The sequence below is a fragment of the Cyclopterus lumpus genome, chromosome 5, assembly GCF_009769545.1.
Source record: "Cyclopterus lumpus isolate fCycLum1 chromosome 5, fCycLum1.pri, whole genome shotgun sequence".
Classification (NCBI taxonomy): Eukaryota; Metazoa; Chordata; class Actinopteri; order Perciformes; family Cyclopteridae; genus Cyclopterus; species Cyclopterus lumpus.
Window position 1 is genome coordinate 15,414,077 of NC_046970.1, and position 26,909 is coordinate 15,440,985.

Below are 26,909 nucleotides of genomic sequence, written 5' to 3' on the forward strand. Positions count from 1 at the left end.
GCACTACATTACAAAAATACAAATTGCACATCCTCATATTTGGTCTCACGGACCTCCTGAGTCAGTGAGCAGACAATAGGTGCACAACCTTGGTTCTCGTACTATGAACGCTGTATTGCTGCTAACCTCATGATCGAAACAAATGTAAATGACTGCCTGTATGCAGAGTTGTAAAATCTTGTCTACACGGTTATATGAAATGTTTGTTTGGGTGTTTTTAGGGATAGATCCATACATTTGATGGGTTATAAAAATCGACTTTCTCATTTGAATGTCAGTCTCGCCAATACCTGTAATAAAGTACCACAAACTAATGAAACCCCATTGTAAACTGCTCAGTAATCTGAACATGGAAGTCATGCAGGCAGTGTCACATTATAAATCTCCTCAATTATAATGTATGGCATTCTCTTAATTAACATTTATATGTGCTTCTATAGCACTGCCTTGTTTTAGTTTTAAAGTCTGCTTGATAAAGTTAAATTATATCTCTGTCCACAGCTAACTGTGGAGCGGTGCTCTCGCTGGAGGAAGTGGAGGGAGAAATGAAGGGGATGAAGCTGGGCTCAGAACCACAAGTGCGAAAAGTGCCGCCACCTCAAAGAGGAAATGGCACTCCCTTCATGGCTCAACATTTAGAGGAAGCTTTAACTGGTGGCTCCAGTGCCCGTCCACGCTCGCGTGATACAGATATGTCGGCCTTTAATAAATTAGTCAGCAACATGAAGGCAAGTGGAACTCTGCCAACTCACCCCAAAACCACCACAGAGAGTGTAAGTATTTATATATTTTTGAATCTATATTGTGACCCAGGCGTTTACTGGATAAGTAAACAAGATGTGTATGTTGCAATGATGTGGGTATTCATACACATCCATCCCAGTGTGATGCTGCATGCAAGCTTTTTCAGCACAACCCACAACCAGCTTTTTGAAAATTTCATGGACAAACGAGAAAGTGATGGGCATAGATTTGTTTAAATGTTTTTTATGTATGAAAGTTGGTCACTTTCTGAATTTGTCATTTGTTTTTCTACCGAGACGAGAATAATGTTGATTCTGTCTTGTATGAATGCATCCAAAGGCATACCAGATTTGCATGAAGGACACTTGGATTGTGACTCGGGTACAAATTCATCTCAGTTGGCTTTCAGTGGTGCACTTTGGATAGATTCCACCAAATTCTGTATAAGTTGCATGTCCAAATTTTCATGGGATTCACTGATACTTGATACCATTTTCTATGCCAATTTCTGTTTTGACACTTCAAAATGCCTACCACACACTCTACATTACTAACTGAGATGGGTTTTACAAGGAAATTGTGTTTTTTGATTGCATTGCACCAGCCATGTTTCTCCCTGTACAATGCAGCAACCTTCAGACCCAGCTGTGGTGACGATGTCTGAAACACGGGGGCCTCCTCAGCAGCAGAAAAACATATTTCAGGTGTGTATGTTGACCATCCTCTCAGGCTAATGCTGACTAATGTTTAGGAAGGCCAGAGGTATTCAAATTTTCATTAGATTCTTTCTATGATTTTATATGGTGTGCCATACAGATGGAGTGTGTAAACTGAAGTGCTGGGGAAAAATATATGTATTGTTCTTTTCAACAGGTGCTTATTAATTTGTTGCTCAATCATTATAATTGAGTTTTATTTATATTCTTTATGAGGCTACTATATTCGTAATTGTCCCCACGTCTATTTCTAATTTCCAGCCTTCTGACTATCCTCCGGGCCTATGGGATCTTAAACATTACATAGACATGGAGGGTTTTCTTCATAGCATGATGGCAACATGCTATATAACTGCAGTGTGTTGGAATATAAAGACACCATAGAAACACAAATCTTCAATCAAGGACAGCCCTAATGTAACATTTAGTAAGGAAGTCCATGTTTAAGTACATGAGATTTATTCTTCATCATGGAATTTTAAATATATTGATATCGACTATTACATTTCTATTGTTGCATCTCTAAATTAACACACTCTTTTAATACTATATGTAAACTAGGCCATACCTTTTAGCAGAAATATACAGTCCATAACAATAAGTAGAGATTCAGTGTTTTTTAGCAGTAGCCAGAATTTAAAAAGACCAAAAAGTAAATATTAATGTTGAACACTTAGTGTTCAAATTGTTACGGTGAGTTTGAGTAAATAAAATGCTCCATACCACATTTTATGGACGATAGCTTTGCTTTTAAATCGTAACTGGCAGACCAATAACGGTAAAGGTAATTGTGACATCTTTGGAAATGTATATGTATGTTTGTAATATAGGAGCTCTTGGGAGGTCCTGCTCGAAGTGGCTCTCCTACACTACTTGGTAATCTGTTGGCCAGCTCTGAGGGCCCAACAAACTCTGCCCCTCTACATGGCCTGCTACATAAGGGCCCGTCACCCCCTCTCTTTCCACAGAGGGCACCCTCACCTGACTACTTTAACAGTCGGATGCATCCTTCAGCAGGTAATTTAATTAGAAAGGTGAAGTGTTGCAGCCCAGACATGTAAACATACCTTGGATTTGGAAAGAATCCATTCTGTATCACACGTTTCTTTTTCATGAAATGTTTGTCCTCAGTGCTCCCTCTAACAATTTATTGCAGATAATGCAACCCAAACTTTAATACAGATTGGATCATATGGCATTGACCCTGTCTGTGAGAAGAAGTAACATAAATGTTAGAGTGAAACAAATCTCAGAGGCTATGTTACACAGGAGCTATAGTGTGATAGTTCAACATTGTGAACCTTTAAAAAATAAAAAGTTCTGTAGTTTTCAGCATGCTCAAATGTCAAGCCAGTATATGGGTGTCACGACTTTTTGCTGTGCTGGCTCCTCATTGGTGGAACGAGCTCCCCATTGACATCAGGTCAGCTGAAAGTCTCTACATCTTCCGTCGCAAACTAAAAACACATCTTTTTTCGACTATACCTTGAATAAGGAAGGTAGTGTTGAGTAGCACTTTAGTAGCACTTAAATGTCTCTTACTGATAGCACTTTGTAGTTTAACTTTATTGAAGAAATTGTACTTGCTTGATTCTTGTTGTTCTGAGTTTGGACTCATGGTTTAATGCACTTATTGTAAGTCGCTTTGGATAAAAGCGTCAGCTACATGACATGTAATGTGTCTCTGCAACTAAATAGTGCTGTACTGGGGCTATAGTCATTATATATAATTATTATATTGCTGGAGCTGAATAATATAATTTCTCCCTCTCTGTCCTCAAGGTTTTCCTGTTGGTCATCAGTCTATGCTGCCAGAACAGTTTGCTGATGTTCACAGGTCTATCAGCCCTGGATCTGCTGCACAGCAACAGGTAACTTAAATGTCTGTATACAATGAACTTGGATTAATAGCTTTACTGTTGATTGAAATATATTTTACACACAATCATTATGTTAATTTAATAGAAGACTAACCTTATTTTATAATATGAAATGCACATATGGCCTCCATTTCCAGTATTGTGTTTTACATTTTTAGTGAAACCGAAAAGTCACTGACTGCCCTAATATCAAGCTGCATTATGAAAATATATATACTTTGCTTTATTATACAGTATATGTAAAGTGTATTTTGTTTGACTAGATGAGGTTGCTCTCGATGCCTATGAATCATACAGACCTGGAAGCTCTGGCATTTCAACAAGACCTTGCTCTACATGCCCATCACTCATTCCAGTCTGGCTACAAGCCACCGCTGGACAAATCCTTTCGAAATAGGTTAGTTTTTTTTTTTTTAAGGTATTTAGATACTTTAATGGTCTTATCATGGTGAAATAATTAATCCACCTAAACCTGATAACTAGGATTATTTAGCATTTTCTAGTTGCGTATGGCTGATGTGCTTGTGATCCACAGACTGCAGCGTGTTAATCGCTCCCCTGGTCCAGGCCCTCAGCTTGCTGAAAGAAACTCTCCAGGCAACGCTGTCACCAGCATGGTGAGCAAATGCTTTATCCACCGAGCTGCCATTGTTCAGACTTGTCCTGTGAAGTCTGACTTTTGTCTTTAATCTCTAAGCACTTATTGGTACTGCTAGTATAAATGTTTTTATTTGTTTCCCCCTACAGTTGTCCCCGTCATTTACACCGACATCGGTGATCCGCAAAATGTATGCAACAAAAGAGAAAAGCAGAGATGAACCATCAAGTCGTTTAGAGATGAAGGAAGAGGCAGCAGGACACACTCGAGATGGTACAGAGCATTACTTTACCCACAACTTCCTGATTTAAGGATTAGTACATGTGCTTCAACACTAACATTGCAATTTGGGTTATGCGATTACAGACGGCTGCTCCCCAAATCTATACCTGGAGGTGATGGATGGTGGTGCTGCCCAGTCTGGGGGGGTAAAGGCTGGTTCACAGACCTTGCAAAGCAAGGACCATGAGCGTCTTAGGCCTGGACACCATACGCCCACTATGGTACCTCCAGGACCCCCATCTTTCCCACGTCCCATCTATCCCGTACCGCTGCTATCACATGTACCTATGGTGCGCCCTCCTCCCCAGCTTCACCCTAATGTGGTTCAACGAATGCTGGCGCAGGGTATCCAGCCCCAGCAACTAGGATCTGCTCTTGTGCAGGCAGGTTAGTGTTGGTTTGTTTATTTTATCCACACTTTCTCATAATTTTAAAACTTTTTTTATTCAACTGTTAATTAACCTGATGACCTTGATAACCTCTGATGGAAGTCTTAATTGTACACACAGGGATATTTCCAACACATGTTGACCTTGCCCAACTTCAAGGCTTGCCTCCTGCCCTGCTTGGACAACAGCTGTACCCTCTAAGTGCAACAGGGCATCCACTTCTACCTCCTAGAGCCAATACTCAAATGCAATTTGCAGTAATGCAGCAGCAACTTCAGCAACAGAGACCAAGTGAGTGGAAGACAAATTTTAGGACTTTGCATGAGCTAGTGAAGGTTTGTATTACTGATTAGTGTTGAAGAGTATAATTAAAAAAGAAAGGGTTTCATGTTTAAATTTAGATAGGGTCAATGAAGGCAGAAATAAGTAAGGTAAAAGGGACAACAACGTTTTTAAAAAAAACATTTTTTATTGCATTTTCTCGGGTGTTTTAGACTGTCCTTTTGTTTCATCTTCAGTGCATCCAGGCATCTCAGGCCCTCATTCACAGAGCCAAGGACCTCATCGGACAAATGGCTCTCAGCAACACGGGGGAACCCCTTTAGGCCTCGCCAAGTGGTTTGGATCGGACGTGCTAGAACAGCCATTACCCTCCATGCCGGCCAAGGTTATAAGTGTCGATGAATTGGAGTTCCGGCCATAAAAGATATATTTGTTTCCTTTTTTGCCCATCTCCACCTTCTTGTTACCATAAAAATGAACTTTAATTTGAAAGACGGTGCACAGACCTGGACACTCTAACCTTGCCATGCTTTGTCTTCAACCTTTGAAGTCACTGTTTTTTGAAGAGGCTCATCAGCAGAAAAGGGAAGACAAATGATGGCGCTATGTTTTGTGACTGAGTGAATTATTTTTTTTGTATTAGGTTCTGCGCAGTAAATAATGTATAGGCCCAATTGTACAGACCATGGGAAATAATCGTATTCTCCCTGTGTATATAGATATTTTTTCTTTTTCTTGGAATGGGGAAGATGAAAGTATCCTGCAGTTCAACTGAAAACTGCAAGACAACGTCCCCAGAGCTGGTAGCATTCCTTTTGTCTTGTCCAAATTTAATTTCCCTCGCTGAACTGCTCTAAGAAAGGGCTACTGCTAGTGAGAAATATTGAATTGATGAGTAACTTCAGTGTTTACTCTCCACTTTTGTGGCCCTTTTCTGTAGATGTTATTGGCTGGAACATTTCAAGATTACTCTGGGGAATGCAGCGAGTGCTGGTTGTGCCTTTTTTGTTTGTGGGGTTATTTTTTTCTTCCTTAAACTGTATTCTCCTATCAACCTGTCACTGAGGGGGAGGGTGGTGAGAGAGAGGGGGGGTGGGGGGGTTCAGCACTGCTCACATTGTACATTTTTTGAGGGTGGTTGGGATTCAGTTTGTTAATGTGCTATTGAGTTATAAAAAGCACAATGGAATTAATAAATAAAAGTCGGTAAAACACAATTTGCTTGAATGGTATTGAATTTCCTATTTGTGGTGTGTATGTATACACATATGCATGTGTGTTTGTATATGTGTGTGTATGTATGTGTATATATATATATGTACACGCGTATGTATGTGTATATGTATATATATATATATATATATATATATATATATATATACACACATACGTACAGTGGTATGAAAAAGTTTGGGCACCCCTGATCATTTTCAAGATTTTCCTTTATGTATCATTGGTTGTTCGGAACAGCAATTTCAATTAAATATATCATATAGCAGACAAACACAGTGATATTTAAGAAGTGAAATTAAGTTTATAGGATTTACAGAAAGTGTGCAATAATTACTTAAACAAAAGTAGGCAGGTGCATACATTTGGGCACCCTTGTTTTATTGATTTGAATACCTTTAGCACTAATTATTGGAACACCACATTTGTTTGGTAAGCTCATTGACCCTTGACCTACATACACAGGTGAAGCCAATCATGAGAAATGGTATTTAAGGTGGCCAGTTGCTAGTAGTTCTCCTCTTTGCATCTTCTCTGAAGACTGGCAACATGGGAGCCTCAAAACAACTGTCTAATGACCTGAAAACAAAGATTGTTCAACATCATGGTTTAGGGGAAGGAGACACAAAGATAGCTCAGAGATTTCAGCTGTCAGTTTCCACTGTGAGGAACATAGTGAGGAAATGGAAGACCACAGGCACAGTTCTAGTTAAGGCCCGTAGTGGCAGGCCAAGAACAATCTCAGATAAGCAGAGGCGAAGGATGGTGAGAACAGTCCAACTCAACCCACAGACCAGCTCCAAAGACCTACAACATGATCTTGCTGCAGATGGTGTCACTGTTCATCGTTCAACTATTCAGTGCACTTTGCACAAGGAGATGCTGTATGGGAGAGTAATGTGGCAGAAGCCTTTTCTGCGCCCATGCCACAAAAAGAGTCGCTTGAGGTATGCTAAAGCACATTTGGACAAGCCAGCTTCATTTTGGAATAAGGTGCTGTGGACTGATGAAACTAAAATTGAGTTATTTGGACATAACAAGGGGCGGTATGCATGGCGGAAGAAGAACACAGCTTTCCAAGACAAACACTTGCTACCCACAGTTACATGTGGTGGTGGTTCCATCATGCTGTGGGGCTGTGTGGCCAGTGCAGGTACTGGCAATCTTGTTAAAGTTGAAGGTCGCATGGATTCCAGTCAGTATCAGCAGATTTCTGCGAACAATGTTCAAGAATCAGTGACAAAGTTTAAGTTGCGCCGGGGCTGGATACTTCAACAAGACAACGACCCTAAACACCGCTCAAATTCTACCAAAGCATTCATGCAGAGGAACTAGTACAACGTTCTGGAATGGCCATCTCAGTCCCCAGACCTGAATATCATTGAAAATCTGTGGTCTGTTTTAAAGTGGGCTGTCCATGCTCGGAAACCATCAAACCGGACTGAACTGGAGATGTTTTGTAAAGAAGAATGGTCAAAAATACCTTCAACCAGAATCCAGACCCTCATTGGAAGCTATAGGAAGCGTTTAGAGGCTGTTATTTCTGCAAAAGAAGGATCTACTAAATATTGATGTAATTTTTCTGTTGGGGTGCCCAAATTTATGCACCTGCCTACTTTTGTTTAAGTAATTATTGCACACTTTCTGTAAATCCTATAAACTTAATTTCACTTCTTAAATATCACTGTGTTTGTCTGCTATATGATATATTTAATTGAAATTGCTGTTCCGAACAACCAATGATACATAAAGGAAAATCTTGAAAATGATCAGGGGTACCTAAACTTTTTCATACCACTGTATATACATACACATGTATACATATATATACACATGTGTGTGTGTATGTATATATATATATATATACATATATGTGTATATACATATATATGTGTATATACATACATATATATACACATATATGTGTATATGTATATGTATATATATGTATATGTATACGTATATATACATGTACATATATATGTATATATACGTGTATATATATATATACACATAAACATACATATATATACTTATACATACATATGTGTATATATATATATATATATATGTGTATAGTATACATATTTCCTATTTGTCGTGTGTATGTATGCATATGTGTGTGTATATAGATAGATAGATATAGCTATATATATATGATTATATATTTGTGTGTGTGTGTGTGTGTGTGTGTGTATATATATATATATATATATATATATATATATATATATATATATATATATATATATATACACACACACACACATACTACACATAATTGGTGTCTACCTTTAAAATGTGGATATGGCTTTAGTCCAATGCCGTTGGCTGCAGTAAAGCTCTTATTTGAGACCGTCAGAGAGGTGTTGATTTATGGTTATTCTTGAGTGGTGAAATGGGTTGTATTATTATATACACACACACATATTCATGGTCACAGTTTGTTCTTGTAGACAACCCAGAGCTTACCCCCCAGTGGCGTGTACTGTACATAATGCTTCACATAAAGACTGCTCTCGCAGGGAGGAGGGGGGGTCGTTATTTGTGGTTGGTTGGGGGAGGGGTTTCACAAAACGACCAGGCAGGAAAAGACCTGCGTGTTAACGTTTCGGCTTGAAGACGCGAGAGACCCCTGCGGTGCTCGGGTTTGAACGTTACTCCTCTAACTGACAGCCATTACAATGAGAGAACCATACAACTAAATACACCGTCAATATAAACCCCGACGGAAACATTTTTAACCAAACAAGAGCGACCCCCACCCCTCAAGAAACCAGGGTCAAAGTTCACAGGAAGCTGGGGGGCTGCCATTTTTTCCCCTGCTACTGCTAACGTTTAACGGTAGATGCTAAAGCGACGGGGAGGGGCGGTTGGTTTTGGATTCTGTAGCTAGCTGGCATCAACTGATCGAACTCGTTCCACGAAAACTGTAATTTCTCCGACCGTTGTCCCTAACAACCATTGGTATTGGATGCATTCGGCATGGAGAAGGTAGCGGAGCCGTCTTGGACTTCTTCGTACACCTATCAGGTGAGCAAGCACAGTGCGGAGATGCTACACAACCTCAACATTCAGAGGAAAGATGGAGGCAGGTTCTGCGATGTGATCTTACGCGTCGGCGAGGAGAGCTTCCCCGCACACAAAGCTGTGTTGGCCGCGTGCAGCGAGTATTTTGAGTCGGTCTTCAGTCGCCAGGCGGAAGCCGACGGGGACACCAAGGAGCTGGAGATGCACACCATCAGCCCCAAAGTTTTTAAAGACGTTTTGGACTTCGCCTACACCTCCAGGATTGTGGTGCGTCTGGAGTGCTTCCCGGAGTTGATGACAGCTGCTAAGTTTCTGCTGATGCGGTCCGTCATAGAGATTTGTCAGGAGGTAATCAAACAGTCAAACGTGCAGATCCTCGTCCCAACCTTACGGGGAGGAGACGCCAGCCTCTTCCAGGCCACGGGGAACCCGGAGCTGGGTTTCCCGGTGGCGCAGCAGGAGCTCGTTAACGGAACGGGAATGCTGGTGAACGGCCAAAGCTTCGCTAACAATGCACAGATGCATGTGGACGGGAGTGGAAACACCACCGTCGTGTTGTTGGGGGACAGCGGGGAGTCGTCAATGCCGATATTGGAGCCCGTCGAAGGACTGTCCGCTTCCCCAACAACGGAAATGCTGGGCAACACGTTTCAGCACGACGCTGGCTCCCCAGGGTCGAAACGGAGCCGGGGGAGACCAAAGAAAGCTGGTGGGGTCGTGGAGCCTGTGCACTTTAATAACAGCAGCCAGAGAGACATTGTGCTGTTTCCTTGCGGGACTTGCGGGAAAGCTTTTACGGAGGCTTCCCGGTTGAAGAACCACGAAGCGCAACACGGGGCCCACACCGGCGATGTAAACAACCTCGGTGACAGCCTGTCAACAACGGGCATTTCTTTAATGTCTCAGTCTGGTCTGGTGGAAAACGGTGTGCAGTTACACGGAGGGCTATCGCTGGATAATGGCCGCAAGCGGGAAAGGACCAGGCGGCACGTCGGCTGTGACATTTGCGGTAAAGTTTTCCGCGACGTGTACCATCTGAACCGACACAAGCTCTCGCATTCTGGGGAGAAGCCGTACGCATGCCATGTGTGCGGGCTCCGGTTCAAACGCAAGGACAGGATGTCGTACCATGTGCGGTCCCATGACGGGTCAGTCGGCAAACCGTACGTGTGCCAAAGCTGTGGTAAAGGTTTTTCAAGGTAAGTTGAACTTTAGTCCCACTGACATTTATGTTCTGTGTTTTTGAAGTTGAGGAAAAACAGTGCTGAGACTCGCCCTCAAATCACTGATTCTTACAGGTGCAACTCTATACCTGCACGTGAGAAGCAGGTATTAAGTGATTAAGCTACTCACAATCACAAAGCTATAAAATCAAAGCTTTGCAACAAAGCAAAATCTGATGGAAGAGGTATGTCAGCCCCGCTGTTCGGAGAGCTGTTAATGAGCTTTTGAGATGCACATAATCCAGTCGGCTACTCTATCACCAGGAGCCTGGATCGAGGTCTGATGTACACAAAGGAGTACATTTGTTCATCTTCATCTGAAGTCATTATTTTGAGTTGGTACTAATTGGTAGACAGAGGGCATAGTTTAAACCCAAAAGTGTTTGTGTGAGTAAGTGTTAACATACTCAAACCTTTAGGTTTCTGTTGTTGGAAAACTGTTGAACAGAGTGATTTGTCATCTGAGTCATTTGGCTTCAACCATTCAGACCAGTTTCCCAGGCTCAGTGCTCTCAGGCCCTGCTGCAGACTCACTGTCACCATCTACTGCTTTGGAGGTTAAAAGACATGCAGATAATACATGTGAATAAGTCACAGGTACTTGTATGCTAACTGCAAATAAAAAAAATGTGATAAGGGAGAGGGTGGAAGAGCCGTCACCAAATTCTTTGTGAAAATATTTGTACTGGTCTTCAGGTGTGTGGAAATATTTAAATGTATTTCTTTTTAGACCGGACCATCTGAATGGACATATCAAACAGGTTCACACGACAGAGAGACCCCACAAGTGCCAGGTAACAATATATGTATGTTATGTATGTATGTATGTATGTATGTATGTAACTAATATGTGAGAAAGGTGTTAACAAGTTTATTTCTATTTCAGATTTGTAATGCCTCTTTTGCTACAAGAGATCGCCTCCGTTCACACCTTGCATGCCATGAAGACAAGATCCCCTGCAAAGTTTGTGGCAAGTTTCTGCGAGCTGCCTACATGACTGACCATCTCAAGAAACACAGTGAAGGGACGCATAACTACTGTGGCATTTGCAACAAAGGTATTTATTTTAAATACATCAGCATGCACTACACTGTTAGAGGCTCCTTAGAAACACCTCTGTCTCGTGTCTAGACAAATAGTCAGTTGGTACTGAAGTCATAAACATTCATAGGACAAACTATTTATGTAACCCGGTTTTGGTATTTGGCTGGCTCTGTGTTGTGTTTAAAGAGAAATAAAGAATGTTGTGGAGTTACGTTCATGCTATTGCATAAACCAAATTTCTATTGAATTAGGTTGTTTATTTGTAATGTACAATTATTACTCAGTCCAAACACTTAAGATCTCCTCTACCACTCTAAAGGTAGACTGTCATGAGCGTAAAAACAATTAAAAAAACTCAGATTGACCAGAGTCGATGGCCCAATCCCAATCTCCACACTCACGGAGAGGGTTTAGGGCTGTCCCACTGTCACACACCGTTGAGTGTTTGAGGGCTCTCTGGCAGACATTTTGAGCTCTTTATGAACCCTTTTCCTAAGTCAGCATTAGATGCCAACTTTGCCCAAGGGAATTACCCACAATTCATTGCAGTGTGACGTTAAACACACAGTTACCAATGGAAGAATGGAGAAGTAAAAAAAAGAAAAGGTAAACAAAGAGGACGGCACTTGGGTGTTCAGCCTGATAAATTACATTTACAACAACATTAAGGATTAAAGATGGGACATAAAAACACATGAAATCTTTGGAATGCAAGCCGAGATTATATACATCAAAGATGTATTCTTCAAACATTTTGTTTTATTATTGAAGCTGTTTTGACAAAAACAAGTAAATAGATTATTTGAAATGAAAAGACATTAAATCGGGGAGTAAGAAATATTGTCACGTGGTATGTTGCAGCAAAGTGTTGTCCCATTCATATTTACACCATTTCAAACCCTTACAGCCTCTCACACGCAACCATTTACCAGGTGACGTCAGTAAGTCCCTGAGGGTTCAGGATTTGAGGCCTTGGAGGGGGGGGGGGGGGGACATTGGGATTGGGCCTATGTGTTGATCTGTGATCTATTGGCGCAATGTGTCAACCATTCAAATATGTGCAAGTGCACAGTGGACAAATACATCCTACCACGAAAGACAGAACATGGGATAGAAAGTCATACGAGGTGTGCTGTTTTCTGTTAATTTTTTTTCTTCCCTGGGGTTGTCTGTGTTGGGACCTCCACTCTGTTTTTGTTTTCTACCACAGGAAGAAGCAGGGTGTGTGTTGTACCATTAAGAGTGTCTTTTGCTCCCTGATTTGATGGTTCCACTCAAATGCAATGTTTGTAAAAATGTGTCTTTCAGGGATAGGTTGCATTGAGTTGTACAAAATATTCATAATTGTTTCCCGGGCATGTCTGTAGACAAGAGGAAATGCACATACTGAATGTGAAAGGGGAGATTTTGCCCCTACTTTGTACATTCAGCTACATGCGGAAAAAGTATTTTAGGCTTCTTGTTTTTTGTGCTTGTATAGTCTGCACACTAGAGTTGTTACCATTGCCTGTGGCCACTACACCCAAATCACCTCACACTCTTGTTCTCCTCCTGTTTTTTTTTTTTGACCGTACAAACAACACAAGAGTGAAACATGGAATTTACAAAGTTGCAACTGAATTAATAATAGATAAATAGTCTCAATACATAAATGAAATTCAAGACTGGAGAAAAGCTGAGGTAAAAAGAAGTGTGTGTGTGTGTATATATGTGTGTATGTATATATATATATATATATATATATATATATATATATATATATATACATACATACACTATTTATACTTCCCCTTAATTAATCATTATTGTTTAAAAGTTGTCCTCGTCAAACCAATCATGGTATCTCACAGATGATCAACGTCAAATAGCCGGGGCGCCCCTCATAGTCAAGGCCTCGAGCGTGTCAAACAACTGCCTTGTTTTTTGTTCTTCTGGTCCCAGGTTTCTCCACTGCGTCCTACCTTAAGGTGCATATAAAGACACACCATGGCTCTCCACTGCCCCCCTCTGCCACAATGCACACCTTTCCTGAGCCAAGGGGGGAGCTGCAGATGCACAACGGCACCCCTTACCACATAGGACGCCAGTGCTCAGTGGAAGGCAAGCAGCCGCCCGCCCCACCCCAAACTCTCATGTTTCTGGCTTTCATTTGTTCTGCTGCTACTTGGAGAAACATGCTGCTGCATTGTTTGTCTATGTTTAAAACGCAAACATATGTCAACCTCTGCTGCCAAGCTTTGCGCTCAAATATTTTGTGCAATTTCATGTGCTGGTTTTCTTTCTCCTCACTAATTGTCCTCATCTTTCATCCAGAGGGGGCAGAGTATACAGCTTGTAGTATTGTACACCTCCTATAAGTTGTTTTTTTCCCTCTAATTATTGTGTAATTTATTAAACTGCAGATTAAGTAGTATACGATTAGGCAGGTAGTCAGGGTTAGGGTCACGCAACATACTGGAACATTAAGAGCTAGAGGAGTGTTGGGAATACTAGTGTGTTCACAGAAGGTTCACTGACTTATGTCAAAGGTTTGAATGGTAGGTTTGCTGTACTAGTGAGCATCTCTTACTATAGAATAAAAGCCAGTCAACTCCTTTACTCGCATACAGAAGTGAAACTACAGAGAAAAACACATTTCTGTAGTTTATGTAAGGATACCTGCTACTTTGCACCTCTGTTACCAAAACACAACATTGTACAAAACTTTGCTCTTTATAGGACTGGAATTTGGGACTGGAATACAAACCCATTTGATGTACCTATCGCCCCATACACATAATTGAAGATGAAGAAGTTGTCTAAACTTCATAGTTGACCATGTATGATTTTGGAGTGCTCCGTCAGTTTTTTACGTGTGTCTGTCCAGCATGGCCATGGCATCAACTGGTGTCTGTTTCTGCTTGGCTGATCCATCAGCGGTTGTTCAGTAATGCACAGTGTTGCATGAGTGTTCTAATGTGCTCCATTTGCCAATGATTCATTGAAAACATTGTAGAACCAGTTGCATAGAGACAGTGCACAGCGAACTGTGAGCCACAACCCCGATTTAACATTATGGTAGACAATATTAATATCTGTTGTTTGCACTTTAACTGACTGACTGAATTATGTACGTTACGCATGAGTGCAGATCATTTAACAAAATATTTAATTTGGTTAATTACCAAACTGAGGTTGGCTTTCAAAGTTATTGATTATCATGAGAGCTGCTTTTGCTTGTATAACTGATAAATACGGTTAAACCATTAGCAAAGTAAATCATTAAAACCAATCATGGTCACTTTGTTTGTTTATGATAGGCATGTGGTTGCAGGTGCATTAACACATGTTGATATTTGCCATTGTTTGTTTTTTTTAGCCTAGTTTATTTTAGAAATTGTACAAGCCTCTTTTTTTAACTTGTGGTATTATCATTAAATTAATAAGTGCTCATTAGCCATATATTCACCTTCTGGCCTCGCAGGTGGAAAGCAATTTGAGACTTGACAAACTAATTCGGAATTATTTGGTTAGCAGTTTGTTAAAATCAAAGTTGGCTGTGTTCATTAGGAGGATTGAGACGAGAACATCATGTTACACGACTACGCGATGACTCACCAATACCAGGTCAACGTTTTCCTGCAGTAGGTGTTAAATGATTTGCCATCATTTTCATGTAGGTCCTTTGGGCAACGTCCTTTTTTGTTTGCTTATGCTGTTATGCAAAAATTCTCTTTTTTCTGCTTCTTTCCAAGATGGTCCAGTTGCAGATTAGCATTAATGAAGTTGTGAGAGCACGAGTGGACTTATATACTTAATTGGTGTTAATTCTCTGGTGATCCTCCCAAATTCTGTCCTGGTATGAGTGTCACAAAATGAACAGACCTCTTGTTGCAGTAATATAAATGTGTTTTCCTTCAGCACTGTAGACAGTTGACTGTCTGTCACATGGTCGATCGATATCAGCTAAGCAGTTACCAAAGTGCTCAGGACCACACGTTGGCTAAATAATTTAAATATTTTAATTGTAAAAATTGACAAAACACTGCTGAACATCAAAAGAGCTGAGAACTCAATGAAGTTTGCAATCATTAGTTTTAATGCTTTAGTTAATTGATTGGTTTTATCAATAAGCTTTAAAGCTGAAAATAGGATTTATCCTCGGAAATGGCCACATCCTGAAGTGTGTACTGTCACTATAAATACTACAGTTTACACTGTAATTTTCATTAAGTGTCATTTCATTTGTGAGAAAAATAAGCATGTGTGAACATTATGTTTTGTTATACACAGTATGGGCTTTTCTCACAGGGATATTCTGACATGTTACAACAGTACACACAGATGTAACTAACATCATTAATGATGGCTCTCTCATTAAGGTGTGTCAGTGAGCTCGTATGCACAGTGGCAGGGTCCTGGCATTGTTACAGTTGTTGTGTTATTTAATACACCTGTGTTTAATATGTAAAAATATCCACTGTGAGAGAGGTCTGCACTGAAGTAACACAGTTTATGAAATTGTATCTGATAAAGGTGGATTGTTAGCAATCTGGAGGATTCACTTCCTATGTATTTTCATAAATATCATCTGTTTTAGTCAATTATTTCAAATGATTATTTATGTCACAAGTGACCTAGTTCATGGATTTGGTGTTTACTGGAAGCGAAAAGAGGAACAAGTTAATGAATGACTCACTGACAGCTTTAGTGATAGGACTCACTCAACAGGGATTCATTCAAACTAGCAAAGCTGTCTAGTTTACTTTGTTTACAAAAAGCGTTGCCTGGTGACAAAATGAAGGTAATTCTATCCGTATGGTTTCCGCCGGCCTGTTATGTCTGCCCCCTCCCCTTCCTTTCTCCCTGGCCGGGTGTTGTGTAGACCTGTGCGCCAGTCGCCAGCTGCTTCTCACCTCGTCTGAGGCACAGGGTCGCTTTCATGGGCTCTCTGGACTCCCAGTTCTTCCCCAGCCTGGCCCTCCAGCCTTGGGCCTGCAGCCTGAGCTGCTCATGGGGAAGGCAGGTGGGGCTCCATATTTCTGGGATTGTCGCTCTGGCGGGGTGCCTGGCTTCCCCGTCCATGGGCCTGCTGCAGGTCAGTACAGTACAGCCGTAGGGTGGGTGAGGGCATGGTGCTAGCACTGCCCACTGGTTGGAAGAGCACAGCAGAACTGTCAGTGGACACTGGGCACATGGACGGAGATAGATGACTGTATACTTTAATGCTGTAGCAACATGTGTTTTTACTATATTTTAGTGATAGATCTATATGATAATTGCCAGAATTTGTTCTACTTGTACTTGATGCCTTTTCACTAACGTACTCAAGTTAAATGTTTAAGTTTTTGCAGGTGCCAACCAACTACTGGATTAAAGTTTCCATTTTAAATACCTTTGACAAACCATTTGTCCTAATTTATGCCTACCTTTCCTCCCATTTCCACTTTTTTCTCTCTCTGTCTCACTCTCTTCCTTCCTATCCATGCTGTGCTTACCACAACAGACGGGCAGGAAAACACTGGGAAATGTCCTCACCTGGAATCAGAAGAATCAGATCCTTCCTTTGGGGAATTGTCCAACAGTGACGAGCTTAAATCTCCACACAAACCTGACGGGTCAGAGCTCGAGATGCCCTCTTTAGCCTGCAATGGAGCCTCTGCGGAGGCCTTGGGCTCCCCAGAGGGATCTAAAGCCAAGATGGATCCTGAGAAGAAGTTTAACTGTGGCATCTGCGGTCAGGCCTTTCGCACCAAGTCCTACCTCAACAAGCACCAGCACAGAGTTCACAAAGCCCAGAAGGCCCAGGGGGTTTCAGGGTCGGGCTTAAATGAGCTTTCCCCCTCCTTAACCTCTCCCTTCTCCCCTCAACAAAACATGTCCCTTCTCGAGTCTTTTGGCTTTCAGATAGTCCAGTCTGCTTTTGCCTCTTCACTGGTGGATCCTGAGGCTGGTCAAAGTGGAATAGACTTCGGAGGGAAGTGACATATTTGCTAAAGTTCTAGCAAATCCTCTAATTCTTAGGACAAAGCTGGGTCGCCCACAGACGATGCTCTGTATTTGGGAATCACTTTGCCTCGAGGCTACTTTTTCTGTTTGTTACGTGACTTATTGTGTATCCAATATTTTTGTCACAGACTGCCATACGATTCCTACTTTTTCTACTTTTTCAGAGCCTAAAAATTGGGTGCACAGTGTTTCAATTTGTTTTCTAAAGAAACAAAAATTAAGGTTTTATTTCCTTTATCTGATGTGGATCTGTTGAAGTTATGTTTGGTATTCTTTCATTGTTTTTTGGCTTGTGTGTGTTTTTGAGCTTTCTTAGCTGCACAAACATTTCTTCACATGAGATGAATTGTTTACAGCAGCCTTTAATTACTTATTGTCTGTTCGCCCCACTTTAACTGCTCTGATGTAACTAGTAAATCAACCCTTGGCCGTTTCAATGAATTTAATGCTTCATAATCCTCCTTCCCTTATAAAACAGATGTCTTTAACGCAGAGCAACAAGAGGGCTGATTTCTGTATTCATGTTTTTACGATAGATTTTGCTTTGGCCTTTTTAATTTTGAAGTTTTCTGAGAAACATTCCTAACAGGCCCATGGCATATTTCTTTACACATTTATTGAAAACTATTTTCTATCAGTTTGCTGGCCTCTGAGTAGCACTGATAACTGTCAAGGACCTTAATGAATAACTATTGTCAGAATTACAGTTAAAAAGCACTTTAAAAAAATGTTTTGATACAACTTTACGTTTACAGCATATATACAAAATGTATGGCACCATAAAATCTGGCAAGAAAATGATTTCAACTTCAACAAAAAAATGATTATGCTATATCACTGAAGAAAATAACACTATAGTGCGTAGTGAATCGATGCTAAATTGGTTATTATGCCAACTTCATTAGATTTAAATATACAAATGAAAAGCAACCACTCTTCCTGTAAGTAATTAGAAATGACTATAACATGGAAAAAGGAACTGTGTTTAAAGCTCCATTAGCACCACAATGTTCTTATTTTTAGTTTGTTTTCCAGATCCACAGCATTTATTTTGTATTTGAACAAAGAGGAGTGTTGGCATTCAGCATTTTCCTGAGCGGTTGTGAATCTTAAATCAGGCAGCAGAGTTGGTACACTGACGTAATAGCTGGAGGGATTTATGTTCAAAATGAAGACAATCTACTTACAGCTCATTAGAGATGGGAAAAGTTCTGAATAATGTTTTCAATTGATTATTTGTAAACTATTTATACAAAAAAAGCAGTAAAGAGGGGAAAGCCATTATAACTCGAATAGTGTGTGCAGGAATACTTTAGAAAATAAACTTTTCCAGGATAATATTCTTTTAGCCTTGAAACATGCCTTGAGCTCGTTAGGAATGAGACCCCTCCCCTCCCCCTCACACACAATGACAATGTTTCCACGCCTTGTTTGTTTGGTGTTAAATCAGCTGCGTACATTTAACAGGGACCAAGGTAAGGTATATTTTCAGTATATATTTTAAGAAATGTAGATTATATTTTATTAACTTATTCATGCCCTCAGTTTTGTGTACTTTTTAAAAAGAATTGTCAAACAAAAGAATCTAGTGACTTCTCGTTTTTGAAAATTTTTCACTCTGTTAAATGGAAATTAGTGGTTATGTGCGTGTTGTGCAAAAAGTTAGGGGGTTTTGAAGAAGGGGTCACACCCTGATCACCAGCCTCTGGACCTACCAAAAGTAATGCTACTTTTACAGAGTTATTAAGCTCACTTTATTTCTGCAGTGTTTTTTTCCTCTTCATCACCTGCACTTCTTGTATTGCTCACCAGCCTCCTGTCAGATGTGCTTGTGCTGATAGTAGATGACATGTCTTGTGTTTGCACTAATGGTCGCGAGGTTGTCATAAACTATCCATCCGATGAGTGTCTTGCAGTGAAAATGTGTTTATCCAAAATGTTGAACCAAGACATTCCTGTGATGACGACAGGCTAAATGAAGGGCTCCTCAAATCCGTACTCAACTGGGGCTTCTCATCCACTTTTCTGCATTGCTTTGCTTCATTTGAAATCTTGCTCCACTTTCACGCCGCTGAATTAGTTTTGCATCTTGAAATAGTAAACAGGATGTCACCGATTTTAGGAAATAAAATATGTGTGAAGATCAATTCTCTGTCAGTTAAGATTAATTTGACTTTGGTTAAAACAATTAAAAAGTCAAACAGACCATTTTCACAATCAAGACATACTTCCCCTTATTCTTGTATATGCTGAAACACAAAATAAGCAATAACTGTTAGAAAATTGTCTTGTGAGAAGATAAATTAAAATGTAATCATCTTGTATCACATTAACCTCACACATCAGTTGATTAACATGTTTTTCATAGGTTGGTGTTTTTTTTTCTTGTTTTGTAAAACCTTTTATCATGATGCAAATCAATCCCAGTCCAGCAGTGAATGGACTAGTACTGTGGGTGTGTGTGTGTGTGTGTATGTATGTGTGGTGATGGTCTCTAAAAAGAGAGTGTATATGTGTGCCGCCTGTGTGTCTGTTTCTTTGTTTTTGACCTGTGTTTCCTGCTTTCTGTTTAATTATTATTTGTGTGTAATTTAGGCTGTTAAATTCAGTACATTCCTGTATTATTTATGGTTATGTTGTGATTGTAACAAGTGTATATACCATTCATATACACATTCTATAAATATATATATATAAATATATATGAACCAACCAATATGATCAGTGTTTGTTAAGGGTGGTCCTGTACATATATAGATTTTTTTTTTTTCCTTGTCTATCATATGGAGGGATGTTAAGTTATGGCCATTTGATTGAAAGTGTAAACTGGATGTTCTGGCCTGCGAGCTGAGCTGGGGGCTGAATGTCGATCACTGGTTGGTGGCAGTAATGGTTTCACTGTTCACCGTACTGCAAGTTGCAGTTGCAAAACCCACGTCTTGACCAAATTTTCTTTCTCCTTTTTGGATCCACTCTGCACTAGTATTTACTCCTTAAAAGTGATAAGGGTTGGGTTTTTTTGTTATTGTTTATTTGAAAACAAGTGGAAGATGCTGTAAGGAAATAATGTTCCTTTGTTTGTGTTCTTCACCGAGGTGTATGATTTTGTTTCACTCATGTTGGTACTCGAGTGTAAAAGGTGTTTTCCGTTGAGTATTTAGGCCTAACTGTGTTTGCTTTCTGCTTTTGGTCCGTTGCAAAGTGCCTTCCAAATACTGATTGTGCACAGCAGTGGATTAAAAAAGGTCCTCTTTTCTAAAGGTTAAGAATTGTACAGAGTGACTTGCATTGACACTTTTGTATAAAAACACACAGAAAATGTACAATATGTTAACTTGGTATTTTATCATCGTACTCAACAAGATTGCGCTTAAGAAATATGATCTACATGTTTTGTTATAACGTCCTTGGACATATTTCAATATAAGCATACTTTTCTATAGATATTTGTTTTTGTACTCTGTCATTGAGTCTCACCATTCTTGTTGGTACAGAGATGAGAATCAAATAAATTGCAATTGGAAAAAGTTCCCATTTTTTCTCCTTGAAGTTATTAGTCGTGGAGGATGAAACAATAAATCCATCTTGGCCCAGACTGGATATCAGGAGTTATTACAACTACCTCGCAGACACGGGTGTCGCTGCGTTTTTGTGTGTGGTGAAGCTTAACTGAAACATTAAACCTGGAGACAAACGCTAAACGCACGTCTGTCCGCTACTCGTCCAGTAAGTAAGTAAGTACAGTTAATATGAATCATTAATTCACATTTAACTCAACATTATATTCATGTATATATTAATCGCCTGGAGGGGTAGCTGCTGCTATTCACATGACTTGCCCAAAGTGTCAGGTCAGTGTTCAAATTCCAAAATCAAAAGGAAATGAAGACGTCCTTCCTTAGAAAGACCGTTCAGAAACAGAGATGCAAACTGCTGCAGGTTATCAGACGAATGACCATCCTGTGTTTGTGTTTGTAGGACCTGATAAATACAGTGTGTGAAATACCAGCTGAGGTGCCACTCGGAGAAGACATTCAAACGCCCCGACAACACTATGAGTGCAATTTATCAACACGTCCACAGTATATCTAAATATATCCTTCTCGTTTTAGTTAGGCTTTGTTTCATATTGGTTAAAATAATAAAGTGATCAAACTGTGCTGTTAACCGTCCTAAATATAATTTGTTTTTAAGTTGAATTGCCCACGTAAGAAAGCAGGGGAGCATATTAAAGCAAACAACTAGAACAAAAAAGGTAATTAGATATTTTCATAAAAACTGTATTTGCCACGTTTTTAAGCAGAAATACGACAAGAGACAGTGTTAAGATGCAGTAAGAAAGAGATAAATAAACAGAAAAAGAAAACGTGTTAAAATGAGTGTGCAAGAACGACATCATCGTCCCTTTGAATGTCAGCTCCTCTTCCTGTAGTTCAGTTTGTCCTCCGTGATCTCTGTCATTGTCTTTCCTTTGGTCTCAGGGACAAAGTAGATCAGAAATGCTGCACTCAAAATGGTGTAAACCACGAAAATCAGGAAGCAGAACTGCCAGAGTCCTTTCTGCAAAGATGTACATAAAAGCAGAGATGTAGATAAAATAGCCAATATCATATAAAAATAGAGACATCATATTTATGGCATATTTCCAATAAGATATCATACAGAGCAGCTTTCTTACCACAATATAGCTAAACAACATCCCCACGAGGAACATGCAAAGCCAGTTGACAGACCCACTGACCACATAAGCAGAAGGAAGCCATGCTTGTAAGAAGAGGTCAGCAGGAAGAGCCATAGAAACTCCAGCTTTAACAAGAAGAAAGAATAATAATAATAATATATAGATATATATTTATATATATGAAATAATTTACTTTTGGGGAACAAGCGACAGCAAACTCACAAGGTCCAAGTCCATAAATGCAGATGACACAAAAAATAAGGGCAAAGTTCACATATGGGATCCATGAATTCAGATCCTGTATGAAAAGAGAAACATTTATATTTATAATCCTTGCATTTGTCCACACTTACTTCTAGGGCTGAGTAGGGTGCACTGATTTACTATATGTACCTTGGTGATACCCATCAGTAAATAGCCATAGCCCATCAGCTTTTTTCTGCCAGCACGATCTATCAAGAAGGACTGAGACACAACAGAAATGTCGAATAAAATATATATATTTTCTCTATCACACAGGACTACCCCTTGTAACTATTACAACTAAACTATTTCTATTACGAGTGTTATGTGCTTTGTTTTCTTATTTTCGGTTTCTGTTTCATGCTAATTTGAGGAGATACTTACACACAGTGTTACGGTGATCAGTTCTGTTGCTCCAAGACCAATAGACAAGTAGTGCATCTGGTCCTCTGGCACTCCAGACTCACGGAAGATGTCAAAGGCGTAAAAATACAGCTGAATGAGAGATAATTAAATATTAGAAGCCATTAAAATGTATGAAACCAAACATTAAACATGTTGTGTGAAACAAAACTCAGTTGCTAATATGTATTAATATGTTTTATGGAGGGGAAAGCTGAGATAAACATACAGCGTTGATGCCACAGAGCCGAACTCCAACACAGGGGATAACCAGAGTCAGTAGCTGCCACCTCACACAGCGAGAGCTGAGTACATCCTTCACAGTCTTCGCCTTCTCTCCCTGCGTGCTCTCTCTCTCTTTCTGCATGTCGTCCAGCTCCAACTTTAAGTTGTCTTCCTGCCACATCCACTGCAAGGATTTTACATGCATGTACATACATATCCTGGATCACAACTGGATGTTATAGTTTTTTTTTACCTCCTATGCTTAGCCTGAAGTGACTTAGCTTAAAACAATATGGTGCAAATCCAGAGCTAGATAGGCTTTCTGGTACAAGTTGCAAGAGTTAGCCGTTATTAGAGACCCTACTCATCCAGACCACTATTTGTTTTATTTTTTTCCTGGAAGGTAATGTTAAGGACAAATTGTATCTAAACTTGCAAAATTACTCTGTAAACGTTATGATCTAGAGTGTATATGAAGATTCAGAGTTTGCTTCCTTCAGTGTCTCCTTTGTCTAGGTATCGAGGAGTCTCAGGGAAGAAAAGCAGGGTCACAAACTGCAGGATGGCAGGAATACCACTGATAGCTAAGAGGTACGGCCACATTTCTTCTGTTCCCATCAGCTCCCTAAACAGAGTGAAAAACTAATTAAATCGGATAAGTGGCAGGAGCAAATTTTCACTTAATATACAGTAATTAAGATCTCTTCATATGGCTCTTTGTGCTGATCAACCTGACTAATTAGTAAGTGAAACATAGTATTGCCCAGTTTGTCTTGGCTTTTTCTTGTTATAAATAATACAAAGTGAAGTGAGGAACAGTCAGTTCTTACTTGATTCCAATTATTTGACCCATGACTTTTCCAAATCCGATGAAGATTGAGCCTGTGAGCGTCATGATATCTCTGAGGTTCGTTGGAGAACACTCCCCGAGATACAACTATTTAAAAAAGCTAATATACACACTTCACATTATCAGAACATACCAACATTATATCCATAGAGAAATCTTCCCAGCAAGATCATCTCAAAGGACTGGGCCATGCGACTGAAGAGCATGATGAGAGCAGCAACAATTGCCACAATGTTATTGAACAAGAGAGCCTTTTTCCTGCAAAATCAGAAGAAACGCCAAATATATTTTTTCGCACTGCTGACGCAAATACCTTTTGTGTTGTCAAACGGCAACATCTGCTTTCTATTGAAATAATATTTTGACATTTTAGGAAATGCACACGTTTTTGCTTCCATTTAATATTCAGATAAGAAGATTGACAACACTCACTCGCTACCACCAGCAACCAGTTAGCTTAGCGTAGCACAAACACTGGAAATGGGAGGAAACAGCTAGCCTGACTGTACCAAAGGTAACACAATCGGACCAGCACTTCTAAAGCTCACTATGTCATGTATGTGATATAGAAGATAGACCAGATGCATGTTGTACTAAAGAAATGGCTCCAAGAAATTTTATTTGCAGGTCTGAGAGGTTTGAAAACCAGAGATGTCAGCAAGTAGCCTAATTGTTGAGTTTTAACTAATAATTTACAACCCTATTTCTATGTGTGTGTGTGTGTTTTCATGCGTGCGTCTGTGTGTGTGTGTGTGTGTGTGTGTGTGTTTTCATGCGTGCGTCTGTGTGTGTGTATGTGTGTGTGTGTGTGTTTTCATGCGTGCGTCTGTGTGTGTGTGTGTGTGTGTGTGTGTGTGTGTGTGTGTGTGTTTTCATGCGTGCGTCTGTGTGTGTGTGTCTCACCTGCCGTAAGTGACGGGAAGGCTGCCGCTGTGAACAGCCCCGGCCCAGGCTCCAAGACTCAACACAGACACGATGAAGGACCAAATGAGCTGGTTGGTGGCATCATCCACTGGAGCTCTGTACCTCAACAACCATCTGTGGTTCACAAAACTCTGAACATGCTGCAGAAAAGGGCAGAGAGGTCAAGTCACATGTTAAAGTGATCTCCTGATTGTCAGGTTGACAATTGAATAAGAAACTTTCTTCAGGTAAAAAGACCTCAAATAAAAATGATAATGTATTTGGCCAACCACACCAATAATTGGAATGCATTCATAAAAAAATACTATTATAACAAGTGTCACATCAGACCCCATCTTTACTGCATTGTATAATAAATATAATAAAACAATAGATATAATTGAAATACCATATAGTGAGAATGCCAGCATTAACTATATCAAAAAGGGATTATTTTCTGTTGTTTATATAAATAAGAAACACAAGTTAGGCACTATGTACAGTATGTTGTTGCAATGAAATAGGAATTTGACAGAATCACAAGAAAACATAACACTGACTATGTTAAATGATCTACTCAGGTCTGTTATAATAATGACAGCACATGGCTTCTTCGGAGGAAAGACAATACGCCCTGATACCTTTATCTGTGTGCACACACCACAGGACATAATGAAGCAGAGAAACACACTGTGTGATGTGAGAGGGTTGTGTTTCAGTTCACATAGCAAACCATACTTCTACATGCAATCTTTGCATCTAACTAATAGAAATCTTACCACTGCTGGAGAAGCGATGACAGAAACTTGAATCCCATACTGGAACGACCCCCCGATTCCCAAGACCAGAGACAACAAGTAAAGCCTCCAGTACTGCAGCTGGAATGTCAAGTTGACATCATATATACAGTGTATGTATATTGTTTTTTTCTGTTATAGAAATGTAAGTCATAGAAATGTAAGACATAGAAATGTAAGACATATACATCATATGACATTATAACATGTTATTAGTGATATACTATATAATTATAAACACTCACAGTGCTTTCTCTCTGATTTACAAGTACTTATAATTTTGATAGTTTCAGTACATTTTGCTAATAATGAAAGGCTTTGTAGAATTTCATTTCAGGTCCAATTATGTGGTTTAGATGAGTTTTATTTTACTGTCCAGTGGACACACAAGTTCACAATAAAGCTGTAGAATGTTCTGACTGGAGTGAGTTGCTGGCCAGGATTATGTGTCAAGTGCCACCTAAATCGAGGCACATTTGGTCACGGACCCCCACTTAGTATATTATACTAGAATTCTATAGTTGAGGAGACAATCGGGGAGGAAGTGAAACCGATGTTGGTTTGCAGTGCTGGCCGGGGCTCTCTTTAAATTACAAAAAAAGCTGTATATCAATGTCAAATATTTTTTCTCAAAAAAGAGCTAAGCAGACAATTAAATCAGGATACACAAACACAGTATACCAATGTAATTAAAAAAACTAAAACTATTTTCTCTTACAAGTACTTTAACTTAAGTGAAATGTTTACAGCAGGACTTCTACTTGTAATGGAGTATTTCTATTTTGCAGAATTTATCCTTTTACTTGAGGAAGAAGAAAACATCCTCTACCACTGCATGTGTACAGGTCATTTGTAGCATACCTAATAAAAAAAGTATAGTATAGATAATCTTTTTTCTTGTAACAATATTCACCTACCTTTCTTGATTCCATGTTTTGGTGCTGGCTCTCTGGGTGCTGGCTGCAGAACGGAGCAGGAGAGGACCATTTTATTTAAAAGGTGCCAGAGTTACACATCAAGAAACTGGTTGTCCATTCATTAAAAAGATCATAATGTTCATGACGTGTGTAAAAGGGATGACCACCGCTGCTCTCGATTCAACCTGATCTGTCTAGTTGATTCCTGTGATTATTATGAGAAAGTGCTGCCAGTAAAGTTAGACATTACTGGGAGGGAGGTGTCTTAAATGCAGAGGATTATACGCAACATATTTAAGCCCATGTTCAATTTGTACCTTATTAGTAATCTTATGTAAATAGTCACGCACGTAGAAAAAAGACACCTGCTGATTTTACATGAAGATCAGGTTACTCATTGAGGGAAGTACAGCTACTTCTGTTAAAGAAGTTGCATAATGTCCCCTCATGTTCGGGAGGAGCTTTGACAAGCATAAGAAAATAT

At 39.8% G+C, this 26,909-nt stretch overlaps 2 protein-coding genes and 1 pseudogene across 5 annotated transcripts in view; 2 read left to right on the plus strand and 1 right to left on the minus strand.

Moving 5' to 3' along the window:
• eif4enif1 (eukaryotic translation initiation factor 4E nuclear import factor 1) overlaps window positions 1-6,099 on the plus strand; it is a 14,937-nt gene extending 8,838 nt beyond the window's left edge. Inside the window, exons 10-19 of one of the 2 annotated variants that reach the window (XM_034532252.1) lie at window positions 502-773; window positions 1,374-1,448; window positions 2,291-2,477; window positions 3,243-3,331; window positions 3,604-3,737; window positions 3,876-3,957; window positions 4,088-4,211; window positions 4,305-4,607; window positions 4,730-4,900; window positions 5,128-6,099. In XM_034532252.1, coding sequence (XP_034388143.1) covers window positions 502-773; window positions 1,374-1,448; window positions 2,291-2,477; window positions 3,243-3,331; window positions 3,604-3,737; window positions 3,876-3,957; window positions 4,088-4,211; window positions 4,305-4,607; window positions 4,730-4,900; window positions 5,128-5,312 — 1,622 coding nt within the window. In that variant the 3' untranslated portion in view covers window positions 5,313-6,099. The remainder of the gene's footprint in view (window positions 1-501; window positions 774-1,373; window positions 1,449-2,290; window positions 2,478-3,242; window positions 3,332-3,603; window positions 3,738-3,875; window positions 3,958-4,087; window positions 4,212-4,304; window positions 4,608-4,729; window positions 4,901-5,127) is intronic. The other variant, XM_034532251.1, reaches the window with a different exon arrangement.
• Window positions 6,100-8,712: 2,613 nt separating this feature from the next.
• Window positions 8,713-20,851, plus strand: patz1 (POZ/BTB and AT hook containing zinc finger 1). Of its 3 annotated transcripts, XM_034532255.1 has the most exons (6): window positions 8,713-10,350; window positions 11,105-11,168; window positions 11,261-11,432; window positions 13,361-13,519; window positions 16,284-16,496; window positions 16,905-20,851. In XM_034532255.1, the coding sequence occupies exons 1-6, from the start codon at window positions 9,107-9,109 to the stop codon at window positions 17,381-17,383; spliced, it is 2,331 nt and encodes a 776-aa protein (XP_034388146.1). In that variant the 5' UTR covers window positions 8,713-9,106; the 3' UTR covers window positions 17,384-20,851. The 3 variants fall into 3 exon arrangements, with proteins under 3 accessions (XP_034388146.1, XP_034388147.1, XP_034388148.1); XM_034532256.1 differs by lacking the exon at window positions 16,284-16,496; XM_034532257.1 differs by lacking the exons at window positions 13,361-13,519; window positions 16,284-16,496.
• A 926-nt stretch (window positions 20,852-21,777) lies between these two features.
• LOC117730524 lies at window positions 21,778-26,440 on the minus strand (annotated as a pseudogene).
• Between the last annotated feature and the right edge of the window lie 469 nt (window positions 26,441-26,909).